The 17,600-nt window shown below is 45.0% G+C and overlaps 1 protein-coding gene across 3 annotated transcripts in view; it reads right to left on the bottom strand.

Moving 5' to 3' along the window:
* The window catches only part of RAD54L (RAD54 like), a 47,150-nt gene that overhangs the window by 4,458 nt on the left and 25,092 nt on the right, over window positions 1-17,600 (bottom strand). For all 3 annotated transcript variants that reach the window (XM_088791118.1, XM_019749387.2, XM_074334661.2), the window contains 10 exons: window positions 11,305-11,365; window positions 10,437-10,572; window positions 9,922-9,991; window positions 9,518-9,806; window positions 9,169-9,293; window positions 4,335-4,485; window positions 2,137-2,263; window positions 1,007-1,081; window positions 763-893; window positions 135-245 (listed from right to left, as the gene is read on the bottom strand). In XM_088791118.1, coding sequence (XP_088647244.1) covers window positions 135-245; window positions 763-893; window positions 1,007-1,081; window positions 2,137-2,263; window positions 4,335-4,485; window positions 9,169-9,293; window positions 9,518-9,806; window positions 9,922-9,991; window positions 10,437-10,572; window positions 11,305-11,365 — 1,276 coding nt within the window. The remainder of the gene's footprint in view (window positions 1-134; window positions 246-762; window positions 894-1,006; window positions 1,082-2,136; window positions 2,264-4,334; window positions 4,486-9,168; window positions 9,294-9,517; window positions 9,807-9,921; window positions 9,992-10,436; window positions 10,573-11,304; window positions 11,366-17,600) is intronic.

Here is a 17,600-nt window from a genome sequence, read left to right as displayed (position 1 = left end):
CCAGTGGACATTCTCAATGGCCTGGGATTCTTATTCTTGATCTCCTGCCTTGAGACAGGGTAGGTCTAGGACAAAGAGACAATTTCCCATCCCTCCTCCCAGAGAAACCCAAAGACTGGTAGGAAAGGGCTCACCTGACAACTGCGGCTCTAGAGCCTTGGAGCTATAACCAGGGGGGAAAATGTCCAAGGCACCTTCAAAGCCATCCTCCTCTTCCACACATTTGTCATAGATTAGAGCTGGATCTGGGGGAAAAAAAGGGCAGCTACATTGCTTTCGGAAGTTTCTACTTCAGTGCTCATTAGAACCCCCTCCTAGAAGCCTACACAAAAGACCTTCCTCAGCCCCAGGTTTGCTTGGTCCCAAATAGTATGCAGTCAGTGCCATCTAGGACCATGCGTGGAGAAGCTTGTTCACTAGCATGTTCTCCCAACAAGAAGGGAGCTATACCAGAAAGGGTATGGTTTGTTATTTTTCCTCCTGTCCAACATTTTATACGCACGTGTGCATGAACACACTCACACACACAGTCCTATATACCCCAACCATCAAGAATGGGCTGGGCAGAGGAAAGTTAAAAATTTCAAAGCAAAGGGTCTGCTTTAGAGTACACAATGCAGGGCTCATGCCTCGGAGAGAGCTGCAATCACGTGGCTTCTGAGGACTCTGGACGAGTTTTAGTGAAGGCGGTTGGATCACCTGGAGGCGGCCACCCTCCCTTGCTCATCTCACAGGGGATCTCGGGGCACAGACCCAACTCACGATTACACAGCTTCTTTAGTGAGGTGATGGAAGAAAGGGAAGACACAGTTATCTTGCCCTCACGCAACTCTTCTGCTGGCTTGGCCTGTCTCAGAAACCTCTGGTATAATTCTGTCTGCAGGGGTGTCAGCCTGGAAAAAGGCAGCTGAGTCAGTAAGAAAGGCTGGACCGCACTTCGGCCCTCTGAAGACACCTTGAGGGCAGAACTTTTACTCACTCCACACCCCTCAGTTAAGTTCTGTACCTACAACAAACCACCTGCTCAATCTTCACAGGCAGATATTTAGAAAGGATATCAGATGTCCTCCGTATCATGCACCTGGAGAGAACAGGATAAAAAGCAGGGCTAGTAAGACAGCCATGCAAACTACTAGAATAAAAGGTACCACCCAAAGGACCAAGATTGACTCTTTTTTAGTATCAAATGTCAGAGACCCATCAGCCCTATGGCAAAGATACTATATTGTGGTCTCAGTCATGGAAAGAAAGACCCTTTCAAACAGTCTAGCTTTGACTAACAACTCTTTCTCTTCCCCTTCGAAAGTTTAGCTGGTCTTCAAGAAGACGCCCAAGTCTCCCAATTGAGCATGTTGCTCTAACAAGGAAAGCAAGCTGCAAACCACTAAGTCCTTAGGGGAGTTTATGCTTGCATTTGCCCAAATACCTATTGTCAGATGGTGCAAGGCTTAATGACATTAAGCTCATACCTCCTGGCAGACCAGTAAGGACATGGCTCCGGCACCTAAGCAGCAGCTCCTAACACACTGATTCTCTTTCCTGCCATCTAAAATTGGGAGGGAGAATAGCAACTGGGAAGGGCAGGACACTCAGGATATAAATCATCAAGTGTATAGACTATAACAGAAAAGTCCAGAATGTACCTGCCCCCTGGGCTATGTGGCTCCCATGGAAAAAGCCCTCTCAGCCTGGGAACCATGCCCATCCATCAGATCTATTCCCACCTATGAAAGAAGGCTGCGAGGCCTGGGAAGAAAAGCCTGGTGCTTTAGGTCTGAGACCGATCCGATCCGACAGCAAGCTTCTGAAGTACTAACATTGCTCCAAGGGAGATTTTGCTCAGGAAGATCAACAATGTCAGAAAAGAGCTTCCTCAGTATATTGCTAAGTAACCCAAAACAAGACCTCAGGGCCCAGGCCAGGAAGAAAGTAGGACTTGGCCTGCAAGACCCCTTCATTTATTCAGTGGCTATAGTTAAGGGCACAGATCTCACTCCCTTCCTAGAATTCTAGCCCTCATAGGCCAAGTCCCCAAAGGATTGGCCTTGGATGGTTTAGGAGGCGATTCCGATTAACTAACGTAGGGGGACTCAAAGAAAGGTGCTGTTTCTAGCCCAGTCCCCAACGTGCCATTACCTATTCACAATGCTGGTGAGCTCCTTCAGTCGCTCTTCACCTAGCTGCCGGTCTGCCTCACTGGCAGCTGCGTCTCTACCCTTCAAAATGGGCAACTCAAAATGCTTCTTGAACTCATGGGCAGTTCCTAAACACAGGAAGAAAAGGGAAAATTAAAGAATGTAGAAAAGGAATGATTTTCTCACTGCCAGTAAGGGCAGACTACTTTGTTACAGACCAACCTTCCCGCCAAGAACAAAGCTGAACAAATTATAAGCAATTTGTTTTGAGTGAATCAGAGAACTACCAAAGCAGTGAAGACTTGAAAGATCAAACAGTAAGACAGTAGATTAAAACCCAAATATGCAACTAATCACATTAAATATAAACGAACCAAATAATCTAATAAAAGACAATCCAATTATCAGACTGGATTTTTTTTAGAAACGCCCACCTCTATGCAGCTTGTAAGCACTTCCTTGCACTGATACATGCTACAGTATGGATAAACCTTGAAAACATTATGCTAAAGAAGCCAAACACAAAAGGTCACATATTATATGATTCCATTGATATGAAATATCCAGAACAAGCAAATCCATAGACAGAAAGCAGACTGGTGGTTGCCAGGAGTTGGGAGTAAAGGAGGAATAGGAAGTGAATGCTTAAAGGGTATAGGGGGGTTTTTGGCCACGAATTAAGAAGGTCAGGTACCTCACAAAAGAGAATTTTCAAATGGCCAATGATCATATTAAAAGCAGTTCAACCTTATTCAACATGAGACAAATGCAATGAGATATCACTAAACACCATCAGAATGACTAAACTTTTTAAAAATTAAGATAAATATTTCTGATGATACAGAGCAGAGGTCAACAAACTACAGCCATGGGACAACCACCTGTTTCTGTAAATAAAATTTTATTAGAACACTGCCATGCCCATTTACATTTTATGGCTGCTTTCATGCTACAAATAGCAGAGCTGAGTAGCTGTGAGACAGTTTGGCCTGAGAGCCTCAAATATTACTATCTAGGTCTTTAAGAAAAAATTTGCTGACACCTGATGTAGAGACTGAAATTCTCACACACTGCTGGTACAATCACTTTGGAAAACTGGAGTTATCTACTAGACATGAACACGTACATATGTCCCAGCAATTCCACTCTTAGGACAGAGAAATGCATACTATGCTCAGGTAAAGACATGTGCAAGAATGTTCACAGCATCATTATTCAAAAGCATAAAGAACTGGAAACAACTCATTTGTCTATCAGTAGAATAGATAAAGAAATTCTGGTATATAATTAAAATGGAATAGTATACAAAAATGGAAATGAACAAACTACAGCTACAGGCAACAACACGGATGAATCTCATAAACATAATGTTGAACAAAAGAAACCAGAATCAAAGGGATATATACTGTATGATTCCATTTATATAAAGTTCAAAAACAGGCAACAACCAATCTTGAATGTCAGGAGAGTGTTTATTTCTGGGGGGAAAAAGGAGAAAGTGGTGATGGGGCAGGGGAGGCTGCTGAGACAGCAGTAGTAACTGACCTGGTGGTTGTTACTCATATGTGTTCACTTTGTGAAAATCTTGCTGCTCATCAGCTGGTTCTCTGCCTAACGTGATTATCCTGAGTGCTGGCAAGTCGGGGTGGCAATAATAAAACCTCCCAGATATCTATGTGCAAGAACTGCACAAACTGTGGTTGCCAGGGACTGAAGGGAATGGAAAACAGGCAGTTATTGTTTAATGGATAGAGCTTCAGTTTTGTAAGATGAAAAAGTTCTGGAGATGGATGGTGGGGATAGTTGCACAACAACGTGAACGTACTTAATGACACTTAATTGTACACTAAAAAATGGTTAAAAAAAGAAATTGCCCAAGACAGTCTGCTGAGGCCAAAGCTCTTCTAAGGAAGCTAGGATGCGATGAGCAAAAATGCTTGGGGGTAGTATTTCCATTCACAGCTCATAGTGACCCCACACCCTGTATGGACCCTGCCACCTCTGCAGTGGAAAATGGCCAGAGTGGGCCTTGCTAAGTTGCTCGGCAGAGCCAAGGTATCCCAATGGCTCTCCCTGACAGGAGAAGTCTTCCTGCAAGATTGCCAAGTGAGCCACACATAACTAGCATTCTCTTTTCTCTCAGCGAAGAGTTACAGGTAAGGCTCCTCTCCAATGTAGTAGACAAAGCTGTATTCTTACCCAGAATGCCCGAATTCACAAAATGTACCAAGCTGAAATACTCAAGGAGATCATTCTGGATGGGAGTCCCAGAGATAAGCACCCGCCGGCTGGTTTTCAAGCTGTCCAGAGCCTGGTAAGTCTGATTATCAGAGTTCTTCAGCCTGTGTCCCTGCAAGGAAATTCTCACTTAGGCCTAGGCACGCCGTGGCATCCCTCATGGCGGCAAAATCTTATGTAGACAGGAAAAGAGGAATCATAAACATTACACAGGGCCTTGGGAACTGGGCAGGGGGCAGCAAGGGTGAGAGTTTACCCACTTGCTTGGGGAGAAATGTCAGGCTCAAGAGACAGACCTTCCATTTCCAAACCAGTGCTACATCCAAAAAGCAAGGATTCCCTGTTTCCTCCCCTCCACTTCCCTGCCCCAATTTCCAGAGCCTCAGCAGCCTGCCTATCCTCTTCAGAGGTCAGTCAGCCATGTTAAAGACCCGTGCTTTCAGGGAATCCTCCCTCTACCAGCTCAGCCAAACCCGAACCTCCTGAGCCAAAATGCCTCCCACATGCGTCTCCAGGCAGTGTCTGGGCTGTCAGTGCTAAAGGGACTGAACGGAATCTCCTCCTCCCCTCTTCCCACAGAATCCACATAGTTCATATATTTAATGAAAGACCCCTCTCTGCCTCCCTTTGCATCTCTTCCCCAACCTCTCTTTTCCCTGTCACACACACCCCCATTACATACCTGTTACTTCACTCTCGTAAGCTTTTTTCAAGAAAATGGTAAAGGACCCTATCATCTCCCCTTTCCCAAGAACCAAATGGGCAAGATCAGGTCTGTGCCTTTTCTACCCTCAGCCCCCATTCAGCCCCACACTGGGCAAGACACAGAAAACAAAACCACCAGTGAAAGAATGAACCAACAAGTCAGCCTTGCTTCCTCTGGTCAGCCTTTCACAGTGTAATTAAACATAGACCCTCCACTAACTCTCTCATCTATAGGATCAAGTCCAAGTTCATTAGCTTAGTACTTCTCAATAAGGCTGCAGCTAACTTCTCGGACACTGTCCATAGTCCAGGAAGTCATAACTCCTCCCCATTCCTAATGTTGGACCTCCTCAGGTCTCTTTGCTTATGCCACTCTTCTGCCCAGAATTCTCTTCCATAGGTAAATTCCTCAGATGTTACCTCCTACACAAAGCCTTCCTCAATGACCCAAGGCTGTTGGTCTCTCAGTGCTATGCTTCTATGGCACTCTGTACATAACAGCTGTTTACTGAATCGTTTTAATGTGCCAGGTACTATACTAAACACTTTACCTGTATTCTCTTCTATATTCCAGAAAACAATCAGATGAGTGGAAATTATAACACCCATTTTAAAGAAAATGAGGTTCAGAGAGGTGATCAGTTATCCAAAATGATGCTGGTAAAAAGTAGAACTGGGATTTGAACTCAGATCTGTGTGATTCTGAAGTGTGGGCACTGTACCTCTCATTCACTGCTATTAGTACAGTAGAGTACTAATCACTCTACTGTACTTTATCTCCTCACCTAGGCAGGAACTTCTTAAGGCAGAGACCATGTTAGATGGCCTTCATAACTTAGTACATAGGACAGACGCCCACACAGAGTTTTGCTCACTGAATGTTAGCTGAAAAGAATGACCACATTACAATTAAAGAAGAATTAGATACAGAATTTTAATTTTTTAAAAATGACTTGATATTGTACACCTAAAACTAATAATGTTATGTCAATTATACCTCAATTAAAGAAAATTTTTAAAGACATCCAAGACAAACAAAATAAATAAAATATGACTGGAGGCTCCAAGCACTAGCCCTGAGACAGAGGCTAAAACTTTTGAGCCGAAGAGAAAAATAAAACTTGCAACTTGTGAGGAAATTACTCAAAAAGGCCCTAGGGAAATGGGCACCGACAACTGGGTCCCTCTAAACTGAAGCTCCCCAAGGGCAGGCATCACGGGATCCCCAGGACCCAATACATTATAGGCACTTAACAAATAACCCCATGAAGGAACTAGGCTGAAACGCTATCCCTAAGGGTCTCTGTGGAAGGGAAAGCAAAGCTCAGCTCCCTGTGGCATCTCCCTGGCTCCAGACCCAGCTCCTGCCACCATCGCACATGGATTTAAACCCAAATTCTGGCATCTCAGCAAATCAAATGTTTGGCCAGATGCAAAGTTGTCAAAGCTCTTATTTATGAATTTCTGTTCTGGCAGAGTATTTGAAAAACAAACAAACAAATGATACAAGATTAAATACCACCACTTCTCTGTCTGAAACATGAGCCCAATGAGTAGCATTCTTTTTCTGCATTTCCCCAGCACTTTTCATCGGGTCTGCTTTGCGTTCTAACACTTGTAAAGGAACATACATGGATGAGGCACACAGGGGTAGTCCTTCCATACCTAAGTCAGGCTTCTTCCGACACCAAGTCTGGGTTATATCCAAGACAGTAAGAGATAAGAGAGAGCCAAGACTTAAAATCCCCGACCTGGATTCAAGTCCTAGTTCATTATCCGCTCACTGGGTGAACCTGGGCAAGTCATTGCACTTCAGTCTCCTTATCTTCCAAACTGAGATGATGGTGATGTCAATACCTCTCCCCTATTCATACAATTTACAAAACGCTTCCATATAGCCTCTCTCTTGATCCGGATCATGTCCCTTTCAGGTAGACCCTGTGCCATCGACACTACAAAGAAACTGAGTCTCAGAGCAGTCTCATCTGCACAGTCATGCCTACAAGTGGCAAAGCCAAGGCTGATTCCAAGTCTTCTGACTTGCCCTGCCTACAGCGGTCTACTGTGAAAAGCAAGGATTTTATACATGGTGTTACTATGCAGAACTTTGTGTTCCAGGGAAAAGTCTGAACTAGGAGGAAGCAGGAACGTGAAAAACTGGGGTGGTATCTTCCCCTTCCGGGGACTGAACAGGACAAACTCTCTCCTCCGAAAGTAGCCTGGTGATCTTTCAAGACTTTGGCTTCTTAGGTCTCTGGCAATTGACAAATTGCTGACAAATAAAAGGCAGATGAGAAGGGAGGGCCAGGATATTTCAGTGTGGCAAGAGGCAGCCTGGTCCCTTGTGCCCTGCAGAGTCAGGTCAGAAAACTGGAGAGTGAGAAAGAAAAGAAACACCACAGAGCATAAGAAAATCTAGATGCCCCACCCCCAGCCCCCAAGGAATCAACAGCTACAGCCTGTCTTCTTCTCCCCCAATGCTCTGGACTTGGGAGCAGGCTCCTGGCGCAGTCCGCCCATCTATGGTGATAAAGCATATGCCAGGACCCTGAGCTATCCAGGGTGGTCACACACATACTCCACCTCAACGTTCTAAATCCCTTACTTCTACTAGAAGAAATGGCCTATCAGGGCCATAAATTTGCAGATATGCCGGACAATGACTGAATCCTCGATTAAGAACAAAAGCCCAACTGGGAAGTAGCTCACAGGTAGCAAGCATGGCACCCCAAAGTACGCTTTTCTTCTCTGTCCCCTCCCAAAAGATCCTGTTATTGGGGTAATCTATAGTCTCCAGAGCACAGTCAAGCTTGCCAATCAGTTGACAGATTGGCCAAGTCTTTCAACCACCTTTCCATTAAAGCCCCAGGGGTATGTAAAGTAACTATAACTCTCAAAGAAGTCCAAACAATTGCAGCTGCCTCAGCGTAGCCAAGCTCCATGAAGACTTGGACAATTTTTTATACTTGGAAGCTCTCAGCCACCCTCTCTCCACTAATAGCATGTCTACCACCATTCGTGCATAGTGCAGGCAAAGGCCAGGAAGTAACTACTGCCACATTTCTTAGTCCCAGAGAGTCAGCACAGACTACTACAAGGTGTATGGATTGTCCACTCTAGGCTTTCCTTGTTAAGCCATATTTAGGCCAGGAGCAGAAACCTTATCTTAAAAGCCATCTTGTCTTGATCCTGTCTAGCTTAATCTTCTAGGGGCCTGGGCGGACAGTCTGGATGCGACCTGAGGGCCAGGGTATGGAGCTGGAGGGCTTGGTCATGCCCTGAAACCCTTTGTCAACGAAAACCCCTGAAGCACTGATGAGGGAACAGCCTCGTTTACCCCCATCTATAAAACTCCACACCCCTTTGCTCGGGGAGGTTATGGTCTTTCCCCTCTGCTCTAGCCTGGCCTCCCACAGCTCAAACACGCCACATAAATTCTAATAGACCAATCTTGGTCTCCCGTGACTCATTCCTCCAACCGTACCTAACTTTCCTATCTCTGTGCTTCTGTTCATGAGTCGTCGTCCCCCCGGCTTAGAATAAAAACCAGAGCTGGTCTTTACCAAGGTCTGAAGACATATCAGGCACTGTGATAAGAGCTTTCTCTCAATTACCTCATTTAATCCTTACAATAATCCCATGATGCAGATATTATCACCCCATTTTACTGACAGAAACAGAGCCTTAGCTGGTTAGGTAAACTGTTCAAGGTCATAGTGGGTCATACTGGGAAGTAGCAGAGCTAGGATTTGAACAAAGGTCTCTCTGACTCTAGAACCTGTTCCCCTGAACATTGCAGCCATGTCTCTCCAACCATCCAAATCCCTCCCATCCTTCAAAGTCCATTGGTCTAGGAACACTCTCTGAAAGCAACAAAACCAATCAGCCCACAACAAAAGCCCACAGTACTTTGCCCTCCCGGAGTTCTGAACACTGCTTAATGCTTCTTTTGGCAGACTGGTATCGTGGGCTCTCCCTCTCACTTGCCTCCTCCAAGGTAGCATGCTCTGTTGTCAGCATTCTCCAGTGACTGGCACAGCCCTTGAAAGGCAGTTCTTTCCAACCACCCAGGCTGCTGAGAGTCAAGTACCTCGTCACATATGATTAGTCCAACACTCCCTTTCTGCAGGACTCCAACATGAAGGCGGAATGTCTCATAGGAAATGATGAGGATGGGGGAAAGCACTCTGGCTCCACGCTGGTTCATGAATCCTTCTACAATAGAAAAGATGTGAACGGAACAAATCTTAGAAAATCTTAAAGAAAAAACCAGTTTCACAGTGCTTTACTTTAGCCTGGAAGTAGCAACTATTTTAACTATTTTCCATGGGAATTCTCTTCTCTTCTACCTCTCATTGCCCTCAACTGTGGCTATCAGAGAGCATACAAAGGAGCAAACTGTGTAGAAAAGTGCAGCCATCTTGGTTAGGGCTCCATACCCAGCTTCCGATCTATCTCGTCCTTAGAGCCTCCATCGATGGCCAGAGGTTGGATCCTCCCTCCAAGCCATTTCCCAACTTCATTGTACCAGTTCTTCACCAGGCTGGAGGGCGACACCACCATAGCCTTGTCAATTTCTGGCTTGCACTCTGGACTCTGGTGCAAAAGTGTCCACATCAACGTGATGCACTGTAGCGTCTTGCCCAGGCCCATCTCATCAGCCATGATGCAGCCGTGGCTGCCAGGGATACGTCGACTGGTGACACACTCCCACAGGAACTTCACTCCCTGGGGAAGAACAGCACTCAGCCACTTTGGCATCCACACGGCTGCTGCCCCAGGGATGGCAGCCTCCCAGACTCAGCCCCTAGACCGTACCTCATTCCCCCCCACCCCTATTTACCTCTCTCTGATGAGGCCGCAAGACCTTACTGAGAATAGGATCGACGACCACATGGACAGGGAGTTTTTCCCTGAGAAAACACAGCAAAGAGAACATGGAGTTCAGACATGGGCAAGGGCACAACCTCAAGAAGTTGTGTCCTGCTAATCCAGAGGCCACCGAGGCAGCTACCGAAGAAAGGACCTTCTTGGCCTGGTAATCAAACCGTAATAAATTCCTGCTCCAGGGAATTTTAGGAGAGGGGGATGGGTTCCCTATGTCATCATCTCAACCCCTTATGCTCCTGAGTGAGCTGAGAGGGAAGGGGTGAGGAACCCCCACCAACTAGGCACCCCCACATGCTCTTCCCCAGGCACTCCTTTCCCACCTTACCCACTCTCTGGATGGTGCAGTAGTCATGACAGCACTCTGAAAACATATGCCGGTCCTAAGGAGAAATGCCGTGTGCCCTCCCCAATAACAACGTATGCGAGATGCAGAGGACAGAATTGCTCAAGAAATACCAATGCACATACTTGTCAAGCTTCAGCTGGTCATGGGTGCTCAGCAGGGGAGGCTCGTACAGAACCAAGGCACCTTCTTCCAGGGGGTCATGGAGGGCCCGGCGGACTCCGGCCCTTTTGAGTCCCAGTGCCCGAGAGCCCAGAGGACCTAGAAACCAACAATCTGTCACCTGAGCCTCTATGTTGAGGCGCTCCAGCAGGCCCAGCTCAAATGCCTATCCTTCACGTAACCTTCCTAAGTCTCCATATGACCCTCTCCCTCCCAGAAACTCTCCAAACCCCGTTTGGGCACCTCTACCTGACCCTTATCCCAGTTTGCCTCAGATCAATTTTTCCCATTTACCTCCCCATTTAACTACAAACTTCTGAAGGTCTAGGTCTTGTTCATCTCAACTCAAGTCAGTCCTGGAAAGGTCTGAAACCCTAAAGGAGCCTTTCAAGACTGAGAGCTTTTGAGAGTTAAGATGAACTCTTCCCTCCCCAGCCCGTTTGCTAAATGCCATACCCTACAGAGGACAGGGGAGAACTTTGTAGAAACTAGGCCTCCGACAGAATCAACCTCATAAGGAGATGCTACTGAACTCATTTGGACTAAATGAAACCTGGGCTCATCAGCCACCCTGGCCCACCAGGAGCTTCCTGAGCACTGGCACGTCCCCACCGAGAAGAGGAGGGGCAGTCCGTCTTGGCAGCCCTTGCTGAAGCTATCAAACACAGCCCTCACGCCAGCCTCAGGCGGGGGTCTCCCCACACACAGTCATCACTAGGCTGGCATCGGCCATTCCAAGGTAAGCTTGTATTTACAAAAGTTGAGGTTTTAATCTATTCATGCACATTCATACATGACTGATTCAAAAAATAGAAGCGTTTCCATTTTTACCTTGGTAATTTGGAATGGGGATTTTGAAAGGCTTTGACAAAATGCTTCGAATAAATGCTTCCTGAAAAGAAAGAAGAGGGATTCAGGACTCTTTGGAGATGTTTGGGGATAATATTTTTACAAATGCAACCCAAAACGCCTATTTAAGCATTGTAATACAGTGAGAGTATTGTACTGTGATTATATCTCATTCAGATGCATCTAGAACTAAAGAGTTATGCTCCATATTAGGTTCTGTACAACAGCTTTCATCTTTGAGGCTTTAAGTAAAGTTCTACAAATACCCAGGGACAGCAGAGTGCCACTGGCAAGTGCCTAGCCTCAGTCAACCACAAGGATCAGACCCATTAGCTCATGAAAGACCACGCCAGTGTGGACATCTAGCTATTCCCTAGGGAGCAGACCTAAAGGAGAAAACACCACAAACTTACCCAACCTCAGTACTAACAAGGAACTCCAATGTCCGGATTCAACCACTGTCCTAAAGAGCTACACCTTCTAGAGGGATACATCTTCCCAAACATACCTCACATTTCTTCTTTTGGCATATCAATTCTGCCTACTCTATTTAATTCCCACATCAGCCTCCTTGGGAACTAAACCGCCCTTCAAAGAGTAGTGGTAACAGGTGTAACAGAAGCGGTAGTATTAGTAAAGTAATATTAACAACAGCAAAAATGACAATAATGACTAACAATGTATGCCAGATGCAGTGCTAAACCCCTGGTATTCATGTGACCATTTATTTAATCTTCCCAAATAGCCCAGTGAGGTCCTTAGATTACTGGCATCCCCATTCTACAGATAAGCAAATTTAGGCTGAGTGGTTGTCACTTTCCCAAGTCACACAGCCATGAGAGATGCAGGACTTTCCTGATTCCAGGGCCCTTACTTGTAACTAGTAAGTAATGTGGCCTCTTGACCCAACCTGTTTTGAGTATAGCCACGTGAATCAGCTCAGACAGCAGCTTCCTGCCATGTGAAGGCACAAGAGAGGGAACATGAGAAAGGAGACATGAGAGAGAGGGCAAGCCAGTCATCAAGAGAAAGCAAGTGGGAAAAGGGTGACAGGAAGCAGACATATACAGGTCCTAGAGAAAGGTGGCCTTGGTGCTTCCACCTCAGAGAGTCCCCTCACAATAAAAACTTTAAGTCTCCTTTTCCCTAATGTCTTAGCTCCCTAGGCCCTAGTTGTAATCATTTCTCATTTCTTAATCATAAACAATAGATTGTTTTTAACCTGAATCACAGAAATCTCCTATCCCCCCGCCCCCTTTAGATAATTACCCTAAAGCTTGTGATTAATGTCTATTGACTGTAGTCACTGTAGCACAGCGTTCTCTCCAGGCCTAGCTCCCGGGTGAACAATGACTAAATGACCAGCTAAATCAGAAGAAAGACCACAGGCTCCATGAAGCTGAACAAATATTTCATCACACAGTCACCCTGCATCAATGGCTCTGAGTCCTACTTTTAACTCTATTAACTACAATATGTCTCTCCTCATCTAGGGGCCCCCAAGTGATACCCCAACAAGACTTCCAGTACCTCCCCACCAAAGAGGTCAACATGGTCCTTCAGGCGGATCTCAAGACCCCTTCCCCTCATCTAAGATCAGGTAGGGCGAGAGTCCCATGAATCCCCAATAGGTAGGGACAACGGCCACATTCAGCAGGAAGCAGACACAGAAGAAACCTCCTGTCCCTCAACTTCCCATAGAGATTTATGGGGATCATGTCTCTCAAGGGGGACATAAGGCAGGCAGTTAGAGACAGGAATTGGGTCTCCGAGATGCCTCCGAATGTTACATGAGGTAACATTCCTGCACGTCCAACACAGTCTATGGGAAATGACCACCCAAAAGACCTCCCCTCTCTGCCCAAACTTGCCCTTGTTTACCATAACTATTAGCCATTGTCAATCACAAGTATCACTCAAACAGCCCCACAATTAGAGAGGAGTAGCCCATTCTAGAAGAAAAGGAAAGAAAAACTCCAAGTTCTTGCAAGTCAGCGCCTTTTGAGCCACTCTGCTGCTCTGGCCCATTCCATGTCTTTGGAGTGTACTTTCGCCTCTAATAAACTGCTCTTTCACCACTGTATTTCTGTGTCACGTTCAATTCTTTGCTCGAGGCACCAAGAACCTGGACACTGTACCACGACGGGTCTGTTCTCTGGCAACACCATCACTTCGGACTGGAATCAGCACAGGGGTATGGGACTGGGGTAGAAGAGAAGGCAGGAGAACCCACAGCACCAGTTCCTGAGCTAACTCTGACAAATTCCATCGAAGTTCTGGGCTATACGCAGCTGAGCCCTCTGGGGAATTACAGTAGTCTGTGAGTCTCAAAACAAGAGCTGGACCCCAAAAGAGCAATGAGAAAGCAAGAGCAGAAACCCTAAAGGCAGTTTTAATGGAAATACATTAGTAGAAAAATAATGAAAACTATTTCCTTCTGGTAAAAAGGCAGTTTAATAGGAATAAAAGCAAGCTTGCCTTATCCTAAAATTTTCACCTTTTTATTCTGACTCATTTCTACACAGAACACACATTTCAACAAACTCCGTGTACTTTAAATAGGAAAAATGTAATGAATGTATTTGGCAATCTATCGGAAAATAGAAAAGGAATGTGGGCGAATCGAACTTCATTATCACACTAAATAATATGACATGGGCAGTGCTGGAGAAAAGCCCAAATTTTTTATTTGTGTGTTTCTTTGCAGCTGAATAAAATCTTTGATTTACTATTTTTAATTACCATGATTATTGTAATTATAAATTGCAATAATAATGAGAAACTCATAAATGAAAGATGCTAACTAAAAGTTACCCTTAGGTCAAAGGAGAGGAAAAGGAAGGAGATGGATTCTAATTTCCTTTCTAATTTGGCATCAATTCTGCCTTCAGTTCTAAAACTGAAATATTATTTTCAAGATTATTGACATAGGAGGCTAGATTTGAGGCTCTGAGTAGCGAAGAGTTTATGCTCCAAATTTAAAAGGCAAGACAGTCAAAAAATCTCAAGAGCCCTAGGTTCTGCAGGGAGAACTGCAGGCTTGTGTAACTACCATGTTTCCCGGAAAATAAGACCTAGCCCGACAATAAGACCTAGCCAGACAATCAGTTCTAATGCGTCTTTTGGAGCAAAAATTAATATAAGATCCGGTCTTATATGTTAGATAAGAACCGGTCTTACAGTAAAATAAGACTGGGTCTTATATTAATTTTTGCTCCAAAAGATGCATTAGAGCTGATTGTCCAGCTAGGTCTTATTTTTGGGGAAACAGGGCTATATGAACCCCTCGCCAAAGACATGTGAGGGTACAGTCTGCAAGACAAGACTTACAATGCGCAGCCTCTGGGAATCTGGTGTGGTAATACTCATTAGACTCGAGCAGAGGCAGGGGAGAGAGCATGTTCTCACTTTGTTCATTTAGTTGCTGAAAATTCATAACATTCTTTCCTTCTGAGAGAAGAGGGAGGGCATCCCTCTTCCCCAAGGTCAAAGCTTTCCCCTTCCACAGAGATTCTCTGTATCAGTTCTGCCTAATCTCTCCTGTATCTCAACTTCTCCCTCTCTACTATCTCTTTCTCACCAGCATTTAAAACATGCTTAACTTTCCTATCTTAAAAAACAAAAATTCCTCTGACCTCTTATCTACTCCCCTTCAAACTCCTAGAAAGACTTGTCTGTCTCCCCTTCCCTATCTCCCATTCCTCCAATCTATCTTCTGACCCTCCCATTCCTCTGAAATGACTCTGGCCAAGACCGCTAATAGTCTACATGACCCTAATTCCAATGGGTGTGTTTCTATCGTCATCTTACTTGACAAAGCTGGCCACTCCTTCTCAAATATTCTCTGCCTTTCACTGCCATGACACTACTCTCCCTCTATTCCCCACTCTGGGACCTCATGTTCAGTCCCCTACTGGGCTTTCTTCTTCCTCTGCCTAACCCCCAAATGTCAGTGCTCCTCAGGGCTCGGCCCTCAGCTCTTCTAACTGTATACCCACCCTGCCACTCCAATACACTTTGGAGGTGCTAAATGTCATCACTATCCTAATGACCCCAACTCTATTTCCAGTCAGTACCTCCCTCCTAGGCTCTACACCCACATTTGCAACCACCTCCAAACTAGACATCCTACAGGACTTCAAACCTATTGCGTCTAGGGCTGCAGTCCTCATCTCTAGGGCTGCTCTGTGACTTTCGTGGGCCTGAAGCACTTTTGCCTTTGGGGAACCAGAGTTTTTGCCACCCCAAAATATGCCTTTTGGGAAATTACTTTAAGCTGGCTATTTTTAAGAAACAGCACACGTGGGAGAAGCTCTGAAAACCAAGCAGAAGTTACCCTTTGTAAAAGGACATTTACTTTTGTAAGAGAAATCACCATTTGTAAGGGTGTTTCCCCCATTGAACTAGGCCTGCCTCCACAATCAATGGAAAAGGCATGGACTTAAATCTGCAGACCCTTGTTTACTGTGCTTTTCCTGGGCACCTCCCTTAACTGACTCTCCACCCCCAACAACATTTTTTGTCTTTAGCTGAAGGTGGTATTAAGGTGATGGCTTCCGCCATTTTGGCGAGTTACTCAGTTGTCCTGGGTCTTTTCCATGTATACCGGAGGAATACATGTTATTAAACTTTAATTTATTTTTCTCCTGCTAATCTGTCTCATGACACTTTGATTATTAGCCCAGCCAGAAGAACCTAGAATAGAGAAAAATATTCCTCCCTGACAGGCCCCTTCCTCCATAGCTTTCACACAGACTGTTCCCTTTATCTAGAACATTTCCCACTCTCCTCACCTGGCTGACTCCTCATATCCTTCAGCACTCAACCTAATCAGCATGACCCTCAGACTCAGACCTTCACCAACCTCCAGACTGTTAGGCCCCCTATTGCGTACTCCCACCACCTGTACTGAAATAGTTACATAGACAACTTGAATGAACCCCGAATGAAAACAGTCCCAGTGGACTACATACCATTTTTATAGCTCAATAATTAAACAACGTATTACTTAATGAATTACATACAGATGGTAACACTATCACAAAAAGCAAGGGATGATGAACATAATTCAAGAGAGTGCTGACCTCTGGGGATGGGAAGAGGGATTCTGACTTTGATGATGTTCTAGTCCTGGATGGTGGGTTCATAGGTGTTTATTTTGTGTTTTGTATCTTACATGTTATATATGTACTTTTGCATTTATGAAATATTATGTAAAAATGTTTTTAAATGTTTCATGAATGCATAAATAACTAAACTCCATTATATATTCCCATCAACAGATTTCCATTTTTCCTCCAAAATCTCCCCGGAAAGGAAAAACACACTCCTGTGTGTCTCCTCTACTCTCAGTATTCCACTACTTCCCTTCTGACACCAGCTGTGTGAGTTTTCCACACATCAAGCAATCCTTTGGCGCCACCTGAATGTCCTACAATTTAACTCAATTCTGACATTATCTACACGGAGAAGGGTCAGATCCTACAGGGCAGGGCTTCACGTGACTGCCTCCCTCCCACCACTTCAGATGCCAATACCAAGTCCAGGTTGTCACCTGTGCCTCTGACTGACGGGCTATATATTGGAGGTTCCAACAACCCCCTCCTTGGGTTCGATTAATTTGCTAGGGCAGCTCACAGAACTCAGAAAAAGTTTACTTACTAGATTACCAGTTTATCGCAAAGGATATTAAAGGACATGCATGAACAGCCAGATGAGGAGATACACATAGCCCACTCTGGAAGGGTCCCGAGCACAGGAGCTTCTATACCGGTGGGGTTTGTGGGGCACCTCTTCCCAACACAAGAATGAGGTCCTGTTCACCAACCCAGAAGCTCTCCAAAACTGTCCTTTTGGGGTTTTTAATGGAGGTTTTATTACATAGACATGATGGATTTAGCACTGGCCATTCATTGGTGAGTTGGTTCTCCTGACCACCAGCCCCAAGGTTAGCTGCTTTACAAAAGTCGTCTCATTAACATAAACTCAGGTGTGGTTGAAAGAGGTTTGTTTGTTATAATTAACAAAAGATACTTTTATCACTCTAGTCACTTAAGAAATTCCAAGAGTTCAACATCACAGTCCCTGAGAAAACTTGATGGAAAAAGCTTTGGATGGAGCTAGGCAGATCTGACCACTCTGTAACTTTAGGCAAGTTAATCCTCTGAGACTCAACTTCCTCATCTTAAAAAATGAGAGTTACATGAGATAATGCACAGAACCTGCCCTGTTAATGATAACATTTGATTTTACTAGAGGAAACACATGAAAGCTGTAGG

This window comes from Rhinolophus sinicus, chromosome 14, assembly GCF_057876585.1.
Source record: "Rhinolophus sinicus isolate RSI-liver-muscle chromosome 14, RSI-T2T, whole genome shotgun sequence".
Classification (NCBI taxonomy): Eukaryota; Metazoa; Chordata; class Mammalia; order Chiroptera; family Rhinolophidae; genus Rhinolophus; species Rhinolophus sinicus.
This window is presented reverse-complemented; position numbering and strand designations above follow the sequence as displayed.